The 16,827-nt window shown below is 46.7% G+C and overlaps 1 protein-coding gene and 1 long non-coding RNA gene across 4 annotated transcripts; one reads left to right on the forward strand and one right to left on the reverse strand.

Moving 5' to 3' along the window:
• Positions 1 to 4,618: 4,618 nt before the first annotated feature.
• Positions 4,619 to 9,593, forward strand: CDKN2AIP (CDKN2A interacting protein). 2 transcript variants are annotated; one of them, XM_052779710.1, is made up of 4 exons: positions 4,619 to 4,890; positions 4,997 to 5,127; positions 5,886 to 6,283; positions 6,341 to 9,593. In XM_052779710.1, the coding sequence occupies exons 1-4, from the start codon at positions 4,661 to 4,663 to the stop codon at positions 7,484 to 7,486; spliced, it is 1,905 nt and encodes a 634-aa protein (XP_052635670.1). In that variant the 5' UTR covers positions 4,619 to 4,660; the 3' UTR covers positions 7,487 to 9,593. The 2 variants fall into 2 exon arrangements, with proteins under 2 accessions (XP_052635670.1, XP_052635663.1); XM_052779703.1 differs by having other exon boundaries at positions 5,886 to 9,593.
• Positions 9,594 to 10,941: 1,348 nt separating this feature from the next.
• Positions 10,942 to 16,475, reverse strand: LOC128138493 (uncharacterized). 2 transcript variants are annotated; one of them, XR_008234039.1, is made up of 3 exons: positions 16,127 to 16,475; positions 13,321 to 15,057; positions 10,942 to 12,175 (listed from the first exon to the last, which is right to left on the reverse strand). It is a non-coding gene; the product is annotated as an uncharacterized LOC128138493 (long non-coding RNA). The 2 variants fall into 2 exon arrangements; XR_008234042.1 differs by having other exon boundaries at positions 13,321 to 15,322.
• Positions 16,476 to 16,827: the final 352 nt, after the last annotated feature.

Raw genomic sequence — 16,827 nt, forward strand, 5'->3', positions numbered from 1 at the left:
GAAAATGATTATCAGTTAAGCTCTTCATTTTTACCTTTATCCACTGCAATTACACAATACATTTTCCTCAGTTGAGAAATCTCGGAAGAGTGGATGGTTTTGTAATCCAGAGCTGCTTACAGTAGCGTAACAACAGTTGCATAACTCTGGTGAAATAAAAACACGGGTTTACTCTAACTTCCCTTCCACTGACAAGCCTACATAGTCATTAATGCTCTTTTAGCAAGTATTTTCTTTTATTCCAAGGATTAGTTTACTGAACCGTAATGACTGGCAACCTTGGTACATTGTCCTGGTTTCAGCTGGGATAGAGTTAACTGTCTTCCTAGTAGCTGGTACAGTGCTATGTTTTGAGTTCAGTATGTGAAGAATGTTGATAACACTGATGTTTTCAGTTGTTGCTCAGTAGTGTTTAGACTAAAGTCAAGGATTTTTCAGCTTCTCATGCCCAGCCAGCAAGAAAGCTGGAGGGACACAAGAAGTTGGCACAGGACACAGGCAGGGCACCTGACCCAAACTGGCCAACGGTGTATTCCATACCATGTGACGTCCCATCTAGTATAGAAACGGGGAAGTGTGGGGGGGAATCGCCACTCGGGGACTGGCTGGATGTCGGTTGGCGGGTGGTGAGCAATTGCACTGCGCATCATTTGTACATTCCAATCCTTTCATCATTACTGCTGTCATTTTATTAGTGTTATCATTATCATTATTAGTTTCTTCTTTTCTGTTCTATTAAACCGTTCTTATCTCAACCCACGGGTTTTGCTTCTTTTCCCAATTTTCTGCCCCATCCCACTGGCTGGGGGGGAGAGAGTGAGTGGCTGCGTGGTGTTTAGTTGCTGGCTGGGGTTAAACCACGACATACATGCAGACACATCTCCCTGGAAGTGCTGTCTCTTGCCTGGCTAGGAGACCTTCCACGATCTGCTCCGGCAGAACATGTACATTATCTTAAGAAACAGCAATATGTCTCTTCCCCATCCTTCTTCAAGCTGCATTTCTAATGAACTTAAGCCAGAGCTCTCAAGTGTTTACTTATTACTTATAGCAGGGACCAACCTACAGATGGTGCTCAGAGGATTTATTGTGCCAGGCCAGTAAGATCCCACTGTTATTGCCTTTCTGCAGCAATAACTCTGAGCTTTATCTTTGCATTGCTGTGATGTTAAGGGCACACTTCTCATATTAAGCTGAATAAAGAGTGTCACTATATATTAACCTTACTGCACAGAACATAATTGAACTCAATGGGGCTACTGCCCTCTGTGTTTCAGCAGGACTTGACTTTGAAGAAATAATAATTCACTGGTTTACAAAGGCAGAAATAAACTTTATTATACAGGAAGTGCTGGCGCAATACTGTGATTATAGGCACTGGCATGATTCACCTTGGGATTTTAGTTATACCTTGCCAAAAGAAGCTATTATCAAGCCCCAAATGACTCTAACAACACTACTATCAATGTGGCATTTAGAAGTTCCTTCCCTAGTGGGAACAAAACCATCTCTTTTCTTCCAGTGTTGAAAATTAAATGCACAGTATTAGTACCATCAATGAGGTGTTTAACTTCAAAATTGCCTTTCCTGGTGAGAATGAAAATGCTAGTTGTTTCCTTTTTTAAAATTAACAGCAGTGTTTTTCTCTCCTTTCTACCACACATACTTGTTTAATCAACCTGAGACACAGTATGTCTCTAGTGCTCAGAGAGCATTGCAGGTATACACCTATGTTTGTCTGTGCGTGCATGTGTGTGACATCCCATGCTCCAGGGCTGGGATCTAGCCTGTTGCCAGTATGATTCAAGCACACAATAACAAAGTAGGAAAATATGTCTGGAAAAACACATAGCGAAGACAAAAGGCTCGATTTTGGTTTAAGTCATCTTTGTACCAACAACAAGGCTATGTTGATGCAGAAGGAGCATTAGAGAAAATTAACCCCAAATTAACAGCATAAGGTGCCGGAAAGGTACCACACCATAGAAGTTGCTCACTACAGCCAAAAACTGTTGTGAACCATTCCAGAAGTGTGCAGGACTGTCCTCTGACCTTTCTCCAGCTGTCACCTATGTTTGTGTTCACATATATGGTCAGTGGGCAAAGAGGTGAAATGGCTCTCAGTCCATTTCTCCTCTAAAATTGGGCAAGAAAAAGTTGTTCTCATCAGTCTTTGAGCTACTCTAGGACCAGATAATGTATTACGCTCTGTAGCTGTGCTGTCTCCAACATTCCCTAGAACGATGCTTTTGGAGGAGCCTGGGACTCACAGGTAAGTCCATATAATCTTATGCACATAGGGTGACCAAAAGCAGACACAAAACTCCGAGATGCGGAGGCCTACCTCTGATGTTTGGCATCAGGAGCTGTCATTCACCCAGCAACACCAGAATATGACTTCTGGGGATCCTCTGAGTGTACAGGATGCCCCTACCACCCTCTGGAGTCTAACCCTCCCCAGCTCCTACTCTTAACTGGTATCTGAGCAGCTCAACATGGACTAGTCCCTAGTCGCTTCACTTGGCAGCTCAGATGGTTGTGGAGGAGGACAGGGCATTCAAGGCTGTGTTGTTTGCTCTGTTACCCTTGCAAGAGTACAGGCAGTCCTGCTACAGCTACTCAGGCCTGGTTGAATTCCTGCTGTCCCTGAGGGGCAGATCTCAAGCCTGGGCCAAGTCCGAACTGGCTTTGTTAGAAAGCAAAACTGGCTCATTGAAGAGTGTGAACAAACAGGCTGGCAGCACGGATGATCTCAACTCGAGTGCAAACTCAAACCTATGTTTGCCAGGGATTCCATTCACCCTTCCCTTCTAGGGTCTGTATTGACCATGAAGTCAAGAATCATGGTTATCACAGACTCAGAGGTCTAGGAGAGAGGCCCACTTCATTTCTAAGTGGAAATCCGAGCGTGACAGATCATGCCTCTCATGTATTTGAGCCCACATTACCAGATAACCACATGCAGGACTGATACAACTAATGCCTGGAAACAGATGGGTAACACTACACTGGTGGTGACCCCAGTGCTGTTTCTAAACCTTCTGACATTGTTTCTAAACAAACCCATTGCTCCAAGACACCCACACCAGAGAGTATACAAACTTTCTGCCCTTTTCTTCCTCTACATGCAAATACAAAACAATGGTGAGTCTGTCAGGTCCCATCCCACTCATTACTGTTTGCTCGCTCTTTGTCACTGAATTATTCCTGCTGATGCACAAGCTAACATCGTGTGGGCTAACCAAGTGAAGGAAAAGCACTTCCACTCTAACAATGGATACAGAGCAAAAGTGCATTAGACTGTTTTTTTCTGGCTTAGTTTCCTTAATCACTTGGTTTTGCACCATAGAGGTACTACAAGATAAACCACTACCTAACAATTTCCATGAAATAAGACACTGAAGTCACTTAAGGAGAAACACTCCCTCCTTAAATGCAATCTACTTTGTAGTCCACTTCATGATGACACGTAGGTGTTAAAAATTGAAAACTTAAGCAAACACAGACTTCTAATTCGCGGGGTGGGGAATCAATACAGCTCTCCTGGGACAGTCCCTTTGGAATTCAAACCTCTCTCCTCTGTCGCACAAATTCAGCAAGCACCATCTCCGCAGACTGAACCTTGTGGTATTTTCACAGCATGCTTATTACTTTTTCACACAGAATTCTCCAACTGGTTTTGAATCAAATTCAGGGGTAAACTTTTGCAACATAAAGACAGCCTACAGAGTGGCACGAGCAATTATCTGAACCCTTTGTAGCCAGCTGCCCTCATACTTAGGACCCCTCATGCAATGTTTCCTCCAAAACGCTACAACAAGCCATTTCCTTGCCACTACCTCCCTATCGCACACCCAGGAGGTAAAAACATGAACTGATCCCATGAACTCTGACCTCAGCAAAGCCGGAACAGATCTGTAAGCAGAACTTTTGTTCACACTTTCACCAGGCAGAATACAAAGTGGGTAACCGTGCCCGTACCATCTCTTTTCCCCCGGCACCCCAAAAAATCTGAGAGAAGGAAACAGGCAGTCTGTCACAGGCTCGAGGGCTGAGGATGGCACGTGAGCACCCCTCCAGAAGCTGACAACCCTGTGAGCATCAGCCTGAACGCAACAGTTCGCGTGCGGCGTCCACACGCGCACTGCGAAAAATCTGAGGCTTCAAGCTGCAGAACCAAGGGAAAAAAAAAAAAAAAGAAGAAGAAAAAAAGCCAAACCCCACCCAGTCCGTGGGCCGCTATAATGGAGTGCGCTCAAACGGGCACGGGAAGCGAGGGGTCTGAGGAACGACGTGCTCGCCGTGACCCCACCGCCAGCATCCCGCCGCGCCGTGAGGTACCGACCCCGCGCCCCGAGGGGGGCATCTCCGCCGCACGGCCGACCGTTAGGGCGGGGGCGGGGCGCGCGCCACTCGCCGCCTCGGGCCGTTGGCGGCAGGAACGCCCCCTCCCTCCTCCCCCTCACGCGCCGCAAAGCGGACTGGGGCGGCGGCCTGCCGCTCGCGCGCGCGCGCGCCGGTTGTGAGGTCATCCCGCGCGGCCGGAAGGAGCGGAGCGGTTGTTTCCGTTGGTGGAGCGGGTGGGTGGGGGGAGGAGGAGGAGGAGGAGGAGGAGGGCGGCCCCGCTCGCGGAGCCGGGGTGGGTGCGGCGGGGAGGGCCATGGCGGCGGGGAAGGCCATGGCGGCGGCCGAGCCCCTAGGGCGGACGGCGGAAGAGGTGGCTTGGGCGGAGGCGCTGCGCGGGGCCTGCGAGCCCGAGCACCACTGGCGGCACCGCCGGGAGTTCCTGCTGCGCAACGTGGGGGAGCCGCCGGCGGCGGGCAGCGCCCAGCTCCAGCGCCTGGTGTCCCTCTCCATGGTGTGGGCCAACCATGTCTTCCTGGGCTGCCGGTGAGTGCGGGCCGGGGCGGCGGGCCCCGCGGCGGGCGGCGCGGCCGCCTGACGGCACCCCTCCTCTCCCCTCCTCTCCTCTCCTCTCCCCTTGTCGCCCCTCCAGGTACCCGCCGCAGGTCATGGAGAAGGCGCTGGAAATGGCCGAAGGCATCCGAGTGACCGGCGCGCCTGTCCGCACCACGAGAGATGAACTGGTTGCCAAGGTGAAGAAAAGAGGCATATCAAGTAGCAATGGTTAGCAGATCATAGCTGTGACAATACATAGGAGTCTAGAAAATGCTTGTTTTTGAATGTTTCTCGGTTTGCCTCGGGCTTAGAAAGTAGTGGAAATAATTTACTCCTTAAACTCCCTTGTTAATCGTTTCCCCTCTCTGTGCTGTTTTTTCCTCATATACCTGTAAAATAGATGTAACGCATACGTATCCTGTTGCTAATGTAGAGCTCTTGTTTTGCATTTCTGCAACTGGTGCACTTTAAGCTGATTATTTTTTTAAGGCGATGTAGACTATTGTGCTCCAGCTCAAAGTATTCTTCTTTGCCTTTAGTGCTAGTTGGACGTTATTGCTTTGTGCGAAACCTGGTTTCTTAAAGAAATTCTTAAAGTGCTATTGTAAAAGATGCTTTTATGCTATTAGTAGACAAAATACACTTGTTTGTTTGTTTGTTTTTAGGTCAGATAGTCTGTTTAATGTACTCTGGTCATTTTTGGTTTGAGCTTCAAGAATAGAAATACATACTTGCCTACGGGTCCCAAACCAAAACCTGAAATCTTGCACCTGAGTGTTTTTAGGTTTTTGTCCAAAAAATACTAAAATATTCAGAAATAGTAGGTTAATACTTGAAATTACAGTTCAAAGTGTATTTCCAATATATACCTTTTAAATTCACAGAGATTATTGCTAGAAGTTTTTAGAAAATAGATAAATTGTCTCTAGATGGATATTTCATAGTGCAGAAATTAAAGAGGATAACATACTTCACTTGTTTTGCAGAAGGGGTAGAGGAGCCCTCCAAGAAGCGAGCTGTGGAGAAAAGCAAAGATTCTAAGGATACTGGGAAGGATGTGAAAACAACTAAGGCAGAAGCCCTAAAGGAAACAGAGAGCACATTGCCAAAAAAGCAGGAAAAAGATACTAGCAAAGGTCCAGAAAGCTCCCAGTCAACTTGCAGTTCAAATCAAGAAATGGTCACAGCATCAGACATAGAAACAGAAGGAAAATCTGCTAACACTGAAAATACTACTGAGCAAAATCCATCTTCATCTGAAAAAGAGTCAGGAGAGAAGCCTTGCTCAAATCCGCCTAAGGAAAGCAAGTCTGAAAATGTGCCGTCGCCCGAAAAGAAAACTACAGTAAGCACAGCGCCACCGGCTGCCAAGAGTGCCCCGCAGGCGGTGGCGGTGGCAGTGCCAGCAGCGGTGCCACCTGCTGCCAAGAGTGCCCTGCAGGCGGTGGTGGTGCCACCGGCGGTCAAGAGCACCCCACAGGCGGAGGCGGTGGCAGCGGCGGTGCCACCGGCCACCAAGAGCACCCCGCAGGCAATGGCAGTGGCAGCGACAGTGCCACCCACCACCAAGAGCACCCCACAGGCAGCAGCAGTGCCACCGACCAGCAAGAGCACCTCGCAGGCAGCAACAGTGCCACCGACCACCAAGAGCACCCTGCAAACGAGTGCTACATTGCTGTCTTCCAAAAACCAAGTGAGTGCCTCAGCATCAGTGTCCAAGAGCGGCGCTCAGGTGGGCAGCTCGCTGCTTCTGGCACCCAAGAGCAGCACTCAGGCAGGCACCTCGCTGCTGCTGGCCTCCAAGGGCACTGCTAAGGCGGGCTCTTCGCTTCTGGCCTCCAAGAGCAGCGCTGAGGTGGCTGCCTCGTTGCTGGCTGCTCGGAGCGGTGCTCAGCAGGGATCCTCACTGCTGACTTCCAAGAGCAGCGCTCAGGTGGCTGCTTCGCTGCTGGCTGCTCGGAGTGGCGCTCAGCAAGGTCCCTCATCACTGGCCTCCCGGGGTGGAGCTCAGGCAGGTGCTTCCCTACTGGCCTCCAAGGGTGGCACGCAGGCTGGTTCACCACAGCTTGCCTCCAAGAGCGGCTCACAGGCAGGTGAAAGCCCTGCTAAGGCTTTGTGCAAACCGTTAACCAGCGAAGATGCAAAGGAAAGACAACCTTTTTTCAACAGACTGTACAAAGCTGTAGCCTGGAAACTGGTTGCTGTTGGAGGCTTCAGTCCTAACGTAAATCACGCAGAACTTCTAAACTCATCTATTCAGTCTGTAAAAGCTACGTTAGATGTTGCTTTTGTTCCCCTGAAGGAGCTTGCAGACTTGCCTCAAAATAAGAGCTCTCTAGAAAATATAGTTTGTGAACTGAGGTGCAAGTCTGTCTACTTGGGTACTGGCTGTGGTAAAAGTATGGAAAATGCCAAAGCGGTTGCTTCAAGAGAAGCTTTGAAATTATTCCTCAAGAAGAAAGTTATTGTGAAGATCTGTAAAAGAAAATACAAAGGTAGTGAAATTGAAGATTTGGTACTTCTGGATGAAGAATCAAAACCTTCAAATTTACCCCCAGCTTTAAGAAATCCTCGTGAGATCTTGTAGGGGAGAATCGCTGTTTGTACCCTGTAGAGTATTTCAACACAAGGACTGAAGGTTAATTTTGTACTTTAAAAATGTAGGCTTCCAGATATTTTGTATTTCTTTCTCAGTTTTGCAAGACAATGATAGTCCTTTCACTTGGTAGCAATTGTATAAAAAACTTGTCAGAGATGACAAGTGCGCATTTAAAGGTATGCCTTAATATATAGCACACTAGTGTGCTGTTTTATTTGCAAAATAGTCTACCTAATTCTTCTATTTTTAATTAAATGATTAAGGTACAATTTGCTGTTTAAAACCTGACAATTTTGTAATTCTTACGATTTGATGGCAGTGTGCTCAATTGTCTACCACGTCTTTTTTAGCCACATAGAAGTATGTATATAGGGACCATAATACTTGAATGATTGAAAGTTGTTTAAAAATTTCAATCAAAAAGTTGAATCATCTGTTTCAGGCTTGTTGCTCATAATGTTCACTGTTGCTCATACTAGGAGAGAAAATAGTTAGTTGATTATTTTTATGGGATGTTTTCGTAACACTCGCAATATAAACGACTCCCTGATCCCATTTAACATTATACTAGCAGGTTAGATCCCATTTAACGTTATACTGGCAAATTATCAATTAGCAGTCAAGTCACAGCTACTTCAGCCACCAAAACTCTGTAAGCAGATTTAATTTATATTGTGAAATAACATTTACAGGTTTTTTTTTTTTTCAAATAAACATGGATTTCTACACTAAGCATATTTTGACTGCTACTAAAACAATGAAACCTCTGGGATATGCTTTTATAGTACTTTGGTTTTGGCCATTAAATATTCCAGCCATTTCAATAACTTTGCAACACCTTGAGAAAAGCTTTACTTTGAGTGGCTTCAAGGTGTAATCCCACAAGGATGAGTTGTTTTCTTTGGATGTGTAGCTGAAATACTGTAAAACTGATAGAATATCTATTTCTACTTTTGTAATGCCAAGATAAGCAAAATGAAGATGCTGCTGTCTGCTGGAGGCAGCCAGTGTGTTGTAAAGCATTCACACTAATTGAGCCCTTCCTTTGCTACATTTTTAGGCCATGAACAGAATGGTATGAAGCAAAGAAAGTGGGAGATTACCTTTTATTTTCAATGTTACTGAAATACCTGCACAAACTGCATGTTTTGATATATTGGATAATGACATGTAATTGTAAAAACATAATGTCTTCAGTGCTACTTTGAATTAATCTTGTCCGATTACAGTAGTTGGCATCGTTTAGTGGCGACTTTACACTTGACTGACAGATCTGTTGATCGAGTACTGCAGGAGTGAATAGGAATTCCTGGGATCTCGGTAGTATACATGTCCACTTACAGACTTCAAGTTCTGTTGTGATTTTTGGGACTAAACCACAATGGCGTTGTTACACTGTACCCTACGTGATTTGAACAGCAGTGGCTGTCCAGTCCGTAGCACCTGCAGCCTGCAAGGCGCTCGCGCTTCCCGATGGCCGGTTGAGAACTTCCTCCGTCTGACCCCTGTGCTTCTGTGCCCTTGGTCGCCCTTCGCTCTAGTTAGGTTTCTCAGGAGTTCCCCCTCGGTGTTTCTGGAGCACCACCTGACATTTGGAACGCAGTGCATTAAATTGCGTCTTACAGGGCGTAAGAACTGGTGTGTTCTTCTAGTGCAGAGTGAGTTTTGTGCTGTATTTAGGAGTCGTGGTATTCACACCAGGAAGTGTGAGATTTGTTTTCAAATCCTCGCCCTGTTCAGGTGGAGACACAGAATGACTGTTTTTGTGGGGCAGGAATTGCATCCTGTGCCCTCTGAAGTACAGCTTTTCTAGCTGTTAGCTCGGGCATCTCCAGACTTCTGGCTGAGAATTGCAGCATGTCTTGCAATGTGAAAAACCTGTGTTTCCCGTCTGTAAAGCGAAGCTCACGGTATTTACTGACCTCAAGGGGGTGTTAGGGTAACTGTGTTAAAAGGCTGAGGTGCTAGATGCCTTTTTTTAAAGTCCTGACTTAAGCTTACTTTTTTTTTAAATTTTTGAATGTTATTCCTCTTTGATGTTTGGTTGTGATTCATTAAAGAATGAGTCTGTAGCTACTCTTAGTAGAAACTGAAAGTTGAAGTGTGTTATTTTTATTTCACATTCTGCATGGAAAGCGACTCGACAAGGAGATTCTAACTTAGAAGTAAAAATAAGCATTGAGTATTTGAATGAATGAGAATTTATTAATGTTTCATTAACCCTAGGGGAAGAAAGAAAAGAATTTCAAAGAACCGGCTGTGGCAGGAAGTGTTTGTGCAGTCCTGCCAGTTCTGAAACCTCTGGGTCCGCCTGCCGGCTGCTGTCCCGGTCTCTAGCAATTGGGATGCTGGTCTTGGATTGTCAGACCTGGCTGACGAGGACCGGCTAGAGCAAACGCACTAACGCTGTCGCCGTGCGGAGTTGTCTCGGGGGACAAAAGAAACCAACCAACCGAAAGAAAAACCAGCCCTGTTTTTCTGCGGGAGTACAGGAAGTTGCAGTCATCAAAAATGACTCCCGTTTCCTCTGCGGGCTGCTAGAACAGCTTAAGAACATGCTGTCGGTTCCTTACGGACAGCTGCCCAGCTGGCGGCCGTTACCGGGTGACGAGGTACACACCGATTCGGGGGGTAACCGGCAAAAGCTCCCGTTTTCCCGCTGGCAGGCAACTGAGGTGACGCGGGGCGCTGGCCACAAGGCGGCGCTAGAGCGTCCCGCCGCCGGCGCCCCCGGCTCCCGCCCTGCTCGCCCCGCCCCGCCCCGCGCAGGCGCTGCCGGCGGCGTCGCGGGGGGCGCGGCTCCGCGCCCAGCAGCCGCTCGAGCTGCCCGCCTCGGGGGCGGAGCCGCGGCGCTCAATTTGCTTAATATATTCCCGGGGGCGGCACTGTTCCCTGCGTGGGGTCGGTATCGCGCCCGTCCGTGAGCGTGGCGCTTCTCCGGGGCGGCCGGCGGCCTCCCTGTCTGTGCATCGCCTGCGGAGACCAGCAAAGAGGGAAACGGGGGGGGGGGGGGGGGGGGGGGCGCCGCAGAAACGCTCGCTGTGTCCTTGAGGGTCTCCCGCCTGGCGCCTCATATAAGGCGGCGGGGGGGGGAAACACAGAATAGCGGGATGTTCTGAAGACCTGCTCGCTAGGCCACGCACGGAGGACAGTGGTTCCTCAAGGGCCCCGCGCCCGCCTAGGGGAAAGTCCCCGGACCGCCGGCAGAGAGTGCCGGGCGCTGCCAGCGCTCTCGCCCGCCCCCCCCTCACGCAGCCCCCGCTGAGACGCCCCTGGGCCGAGCGGGGTGAACGGGGGGCGGGCTTTCGTCACGGCCACAGAGACGCAGGTAGTGCGCAGGCGCACGCGCACTAACAGAACGGGGCTCACTCTCAGGCCATCCCCTTTTATCGGGCGCCTGCTCCCCCTCGGCGGGGCGGTGCCTGAGTCCCGGTGGGCCGGGGGAAGAACTTACCGCTGCGTGGTAACTCCCCTGGCGGAGCAGAGTTGTTTGCAGGAAGAGCAAAGCACGCGTGGGGACGCAGTGCTGCTCCGGCGGGCAGGACGCGCCGTCCACGCGCCCCCCTTCTCCTCGTGCCCACTGGGCTTGTAGGGTGCCTCCTGACGTACGGACTCGGTCGGGGAGGCACTCGCCCGGCGGAGCGCCTATCCCTGCCCGAAATGCTTTCCTTCCTTCCCTGCTCCAGGAAGAAGCAAGAGGCCGGGCGGAAGTACCTTGTCACGTTCCTTTGCAGAAGTTAAACATCAAAGACGGCAGAGTCAGGTGCGTATCCGAGTGACAGCACAAAACCTGACACAGCGCAAACACCACGCTTCGCCAGCGCGGCGGTCCCTTAGGCGCACGCTGCCGTGCAGGGCGTACCCCGGCTCTCCCCAGCTCACCCGCACCTCCTCGGGCAAGGCCGGCACTCTGACCAGCGAGTGCCACCAGTGTTACCTGCCCACGCTAGGCAGACGCTCCCTGATGCTGGGCAAGATGCTGCTGCCTGCACGAAAGCACTAGCCATGCTGATAAACCGAATTAATTTCGTAGGCAGTGGCGTTCTTGCCCCTAGTATGTCGAGCAAGTAACACATCACCGTGCTCGACTCCGTGGAATTAAGCCCTCTGCTGCCCTACAGTCATGTCTGGTGTGAAACGCGACACAAGAGCACTGCCAGAGATCCCCAAAATAACATCAAGTTGATGCATCTCAGACTCAAAAAACATGATTAATGCTCCCCTTACCCAAGCAGCCCAGAGCCAACACTTCCTTCTGCTCATGCTCTCTTGGTACTTTTGAAGCTCCTGTGATGACCCCAGGTCTGCTAAACTAGCAGTGTCTGTCTTGTTGGTCGAGCGACAGGCACATGGCCTATGTGTAGGCACAGTACAGTTTGCAAACCCCGCTGGTTTCCAGCCTCTGCCATCCTTCTTCCAGCAATATCCTCACGGTGACATCTTTCCAGCCGTGTCAGACCCCTGTGCTAGGCAGAGGAGACCAGCGTGCAGAGTGGGGAGTAGCTCTGCGCAGAACTGGCTACGACAGCTCTGACTGCTTTGCACAAGAGCTTTGTAAAGGATGCATGGGGGGCTGACAAACCACCTGGCTCGAGCTGTCGTTTTGGTTGCTGTCTTAGCACTTGAACTACTTCAGTGTCCTTCTCTCTTCTCTCCCGTAATTCTTCATGTGATCAGCTACACATACATGGGAAAACAGAGATTTCAAATTAAAATGCTATCAAAGAACCCATCCCAAAAGAAGCAACTAAACTAGGGCACACCTCTATGAAGTTCTCTGGTTTTTTGGTTGAGAAACTGTAATGAAATCCCAGTGTCCTAGTTTCATCTGCTAAAAAGGATATATCTAAGGCTCTATGAAGCTAACGTTTCATGAGCTGTCATCCCTCTGTAGTGCAGGTAGCACCTGCAGTGCAGGTTGAAGACCGCAGACAAGCTTGTGTAGACAAGCTGAAGCTTGTGCAGTGACTGATGTGGGTTTGTTTTTCTTTTTTGGCTCTAAAGGTTGCACTACAGTGCCTTAACAATGTGGGATGGTTTTGTTTGTGTGTGGACAAAATTCTCTCACGTGTAATTTATGGTAAATGTTGGTCTTCAAATTTGTTAACAGGAGAGAATACGTCAAAAATCAAACTCATCTTGACTGTAGATGACAATAAGCTGGTATGACGTGGTCCAGAGACTGAGGGGAAAAAAGCACCCATTGAAAGAGTTTTGATGCTGTCTCCCTCTTTCACTAGTTAGATCTGTCCCCCAGCTTTACAAGTTGCAAACTGTAGAGAAAATAACAGCAATATCTGCTTTGTAGAATTTTTTTAAGCTTTTCTTTCAGCCAAAATGTGCATTTTTGCAATGTTTTCCATAGTGTATAATATGCCATGACCTTTGTCTATTTAACAACAATTAACTTGTATTTGTGTGCCTTCTAGATGGTTCTATTAGTTGCCACTGCCATAGCAAAGGTATTGCCATTAGCTAGGTTCTGTGTTTTTAAGAAAATATTGTAATTTATGCCCATTACCCCTGCACCACCCCCCATTTTACATCTGCTGTCAGGAAGTATCAATTATTATGTTGTGATTAATTCCGCTCCTCTTCCTTGCATGAATTTAAACCTGTGATTACAGGAAGACAAGCTACTGCATGTGGCTGAGCTGGGCTACTTGCCAGCGTAAGGCTGGCCTAAGCGGAGTGTTACCAGCACTTGCATGTGACTATTCAGACATACGGCTGGCCTTTCGTACGTGACAGCAGAGGTTTCCACCTGCACTGAAGACACACGCATATACAAGAATTCAGAAAAACAGGTTTTATGTTGATACCTGGTAATAGTTTCAAATACGTTGTAGGCTGATTTTGAAAATGGCACATCATAATTTCTGAGCACAACTGCCTGTTGCTACGGCAATGGGAGATTGAGTTCCAGTGGTTACCAGTTAGGTATTTTCTTCCTCCAGTAACATTCCTGCAACTAAAAAAGCATTGTTCAGCTCCGACATCTGAGCCTACAGCCCTTTAAAGTTTCAACTGTCACTAATGGTCAAGTAACATTAATTGTTAGGCCCAAGTGGACTGCAAAACGACTTGTTTTAAATACCACTCTCAGAGATTAATCACATTGGGCAAAAGATACTTTGTCACTAGTAAGAAAGCCGATCTAACCAATGTTTGCCCCATTTTCTAAATCCTCTGGTATTTTGCATTTTAGCTGCAGTCTAGGAGACAAACTATGTTCAGTCAGATGCTGCTCATATTTTGACAAGAGCCTTCCACCCCAAATCCCTCCTTAATTTGGAGCAAATGTCACATTTTTGTTTATTATTTTGGGGAAGAGGATGGTTGAGAGGCTAGGGATCTGTTTATCTTGTTTAACCAATAATTTTTCTCACAATTACAACTGAATAATAAAGCAAATGTAAACTCTGTCAGTTCTTGGAAAAAAGTATATATCAGTCATATGTTAGTAGTATAGAATAACACTAATTTTTGGTAACTTGGAGTAAGTGGTGGCACTGAAAAATCTGCATAGCAGCAGCACCCCTAAGAAACACATAATGTAGACAACTTGGTGCTACAGAGTTGTTTTGAAGATATGAAATTACTCTCTGGTGCTATTTGCAGTGACTTTTCAGTTGCACTAGAGATGAATCATTTATACTAGGTTTGGATAAGCAGATTCCAAAGAGAAAAAAAACAATCCACACTAGGAGGGAAATAAAATGAGGCTTCCTCCTGTTTGGTGTTGAGTTTTAATGATGTATGGCAAAACTCTATTCGAGTTTTCAAGGGAACTCTGAAATTCATAAATGGTAACTATAGGCATGTAATTACCCCATTTCCACATATGGAGTGGAATTCATTTCACTGACATCTCTGACAACAGACCTGGGCTGCCCTTACAGTCAATGGAGACGTTTTTAGGGCAAGACCTATTTATACTGATATTGTCTCTCATTCGACGTATTTGGCTGGATGATTCTCACCTTTATTTCCTGAGTTTGAAAGGAAAATCAACATACACATACAGGCAAGTATTATGAACATCTTAAGCCATCAACTACTGAAACTTCCTGCAGGTGCACCGCCTGCCCTCATTTCACAATCTTGATTACAAAGCTGTGATTGTGTATGTTTGTTCCTCACAAAAGGGAGAACTAAGAGTGTGTTTTTCCCATGACCTGTGCTGAGTAGCAGAATCACAGAAATGCAGCATGCATGTTAGTGTGTATCTCAGGTAAAAGCACACAAAAAATCCTTTGTTTATTGTGGGGAAAAAGGGGCTCAGTTCTTTTCCATTAAAGTCACCTGGATTCCTCCATTTACTTGAATGGAAGAGGATCAAGCTTCAGAGCTCAAGTAAGACAATAAAGACGGTTGCCACATATTTGCATAAGATTAACTTGTTACCATTCCTCACCTGCCTTCCCTAAACATCATCTGCACACTTCGTGAGTTGTTTGGCGTGGTGATTGGCTCTGAAGCCGGAAAGCAAATCCACCCATCATTTGTGCTTTAAAACAGTAGGTAAGGAAGAAGAGTCACTGTCTGAAAGCTGTTTCCTGGAGAGGAGAACAGAGACTTGTTACTTCAGCCACGAGTGGACAGATCCGTGTTGCAAATGACAGGGAATGATCCATGTGGCTCTACCCATCGCAGCAGCCAGATGCTGCCCCTCGGCTGGTTCCCTCCTCTAAGGAGCTGCAGTTCCTATGCCAGTCAGCATGCTCCACAGCACCCGTGAGAAGTTGGTGTTGTCCAGCTCCTGCCGACTTCCAGAGGGCACTCTGAACAGAGCGGATACTCTCAAAAAGGAGCAGTGAGGTTCTGCTCAAAACAAAGTGACAATATGTCAGTATGCTCTGATGGAAGCAATGATGTCATATAAAAGTGAATTCCTTAATATCTCCAGCCTTGGGCCTATCAACTTCTCAAAACACTTTTGGGTACAGTCATGGGATGAGAGTATGGAAGCTGAATGGGAAGAACTGTAAAAATAGGTAAATAGTTATTACAAAACAAAGCACAAAGTAAACATAGTTTGCACACTTTACTCCATTTTTCACTCTGCTTATGGTGAGATAAACAGAACCCATCAGTTTGAAGAAAAAAGATGAGCTGGATATTGCAGCTGCCTTCTTCCCCATGTTAATACAAGTCAACTGATCACTAATTTGGGCTCAGGAAGAGATTTTCTTTTAGAGCATATTGACAGAAAACTTGGAACGTCTCCAGGTTTTGAAAAGATGTTTGCATTTGGATGAGGGAAGAACATACATCTCCTGATCAGTGCAGGATGTTTGTTACTTGTTGCTACAGAGCTCTTTGATAGAGCTGAGGGTGAGGCTAGCTGGGAAAAAAAACACATGCCAGTGTTTTCAGGAAATGTACTGGTTTAGTTTATCACCTTATTGAAATGATCTGATGTTAGGCCATGTCTTATTTTTAGGTGTCCTACACTTGTGTAAATGAAAGAGAAAAATAGTAATGGTTGTTTCCATATGATTTGTGTTCCACCAGATAAATCAAGGCTAATATTTAAGGAAAATCGAAAGCGATGATGACTGCCATTACAGGGAAGTATCTTTTTTGGATGACCTGTTGTTAGAGAAGTTTTCAAGAATAGCTTACCCGGACAAACACGCTACTATATCTGTAGCTCTGACAAGGATAGCCTCTTCCTGGAATATCACCTATATGAAGGTCAGCTATGGCCTTTCTATACAACCTTTCTATGGCCTATAGCTTTCTTCAGCTGACTTTTTAAAAAGCCCATCTGGCTTGTACTCATTCTTTCTTTTCTTTGCATTTCTCTTCTTGGTATCTTGGAGAATTCTTCATCCTCTTCATCCCATGGAAACCAGAAAAGCATACCCACCAAGAAATATATATCATCAAAAATCAGTTCTGTTCCATTTACTTAAAAGAAGCACCCTGTGATCATCCTTTGAGCATTTCCACTAAATGCTAAGTAGGTCTTTCACACTTACAGCCCCTTATGGACTTGTCCTCATCAATAATGCTGCTTTTCATTATTTCTTCCACAGGCTGAAACTCTTCCTGGGGTATCAATGGAAAGAAAAAAAAGTCTAACCAACTTGTGTATTATTAGGTGAAACAGGACAGGAATCAGCTATGATTTCAGGATGTAAAATCAGGATTATGAAAGATGAGAGGCAAAACTGCAAATGGGGAAAATAAGATTTGGATTAAATATCTAGAAATATTTTAGCATAGTAAAATCTATAATATAATGAAATAATCTTTCACAAAAAGAAGGGGAGTACTCTGATTGGTACTTTAAAAAACTATACTGGGAAATGATAAAGTTG

The sequence above is a fragment of the Harpia harpyja genome, chromosome 2 (genome assembly GCF_026419915.1).
Source record: "Harpia harpyja isolate bHarHar1 chromosome 2, bHarHar1 primary haplotype, whole genome shotgun sequence".
NCBI classification, from domain to species: Eukaryota; Metazoa; Chordata; class Aves; order Accipitriformes; family Accipitridae; genus Harpia; species Harpia harpyja.

Excerpts from the sequence above, each read along its gene's own strand:
- CDKN2AIP (XM_052779703.1), top strand. The coding sequence starts at position 4,661 with ATGGCGGCGGGGAAGGCCATGGCGGCGGCCGAGCCCCTAGGGCGGACG. Across the intron at positions 4,891-4,996 it reads CATGTCTTCCTGGGCTGCCG|GTACCCGCCGCAGGTCATGG; the intron begins GTGAGTGCGGGC and ends TCGCCCCTCCAG. Across the intron at positions 5,128-5,885 it reads AGGCATATCAAGTAGCAATG|AAGGGGTAGAGGAGCCCTCC; the intron begins GTTAGCAGATCA and ends CTTGTTTTGCAG.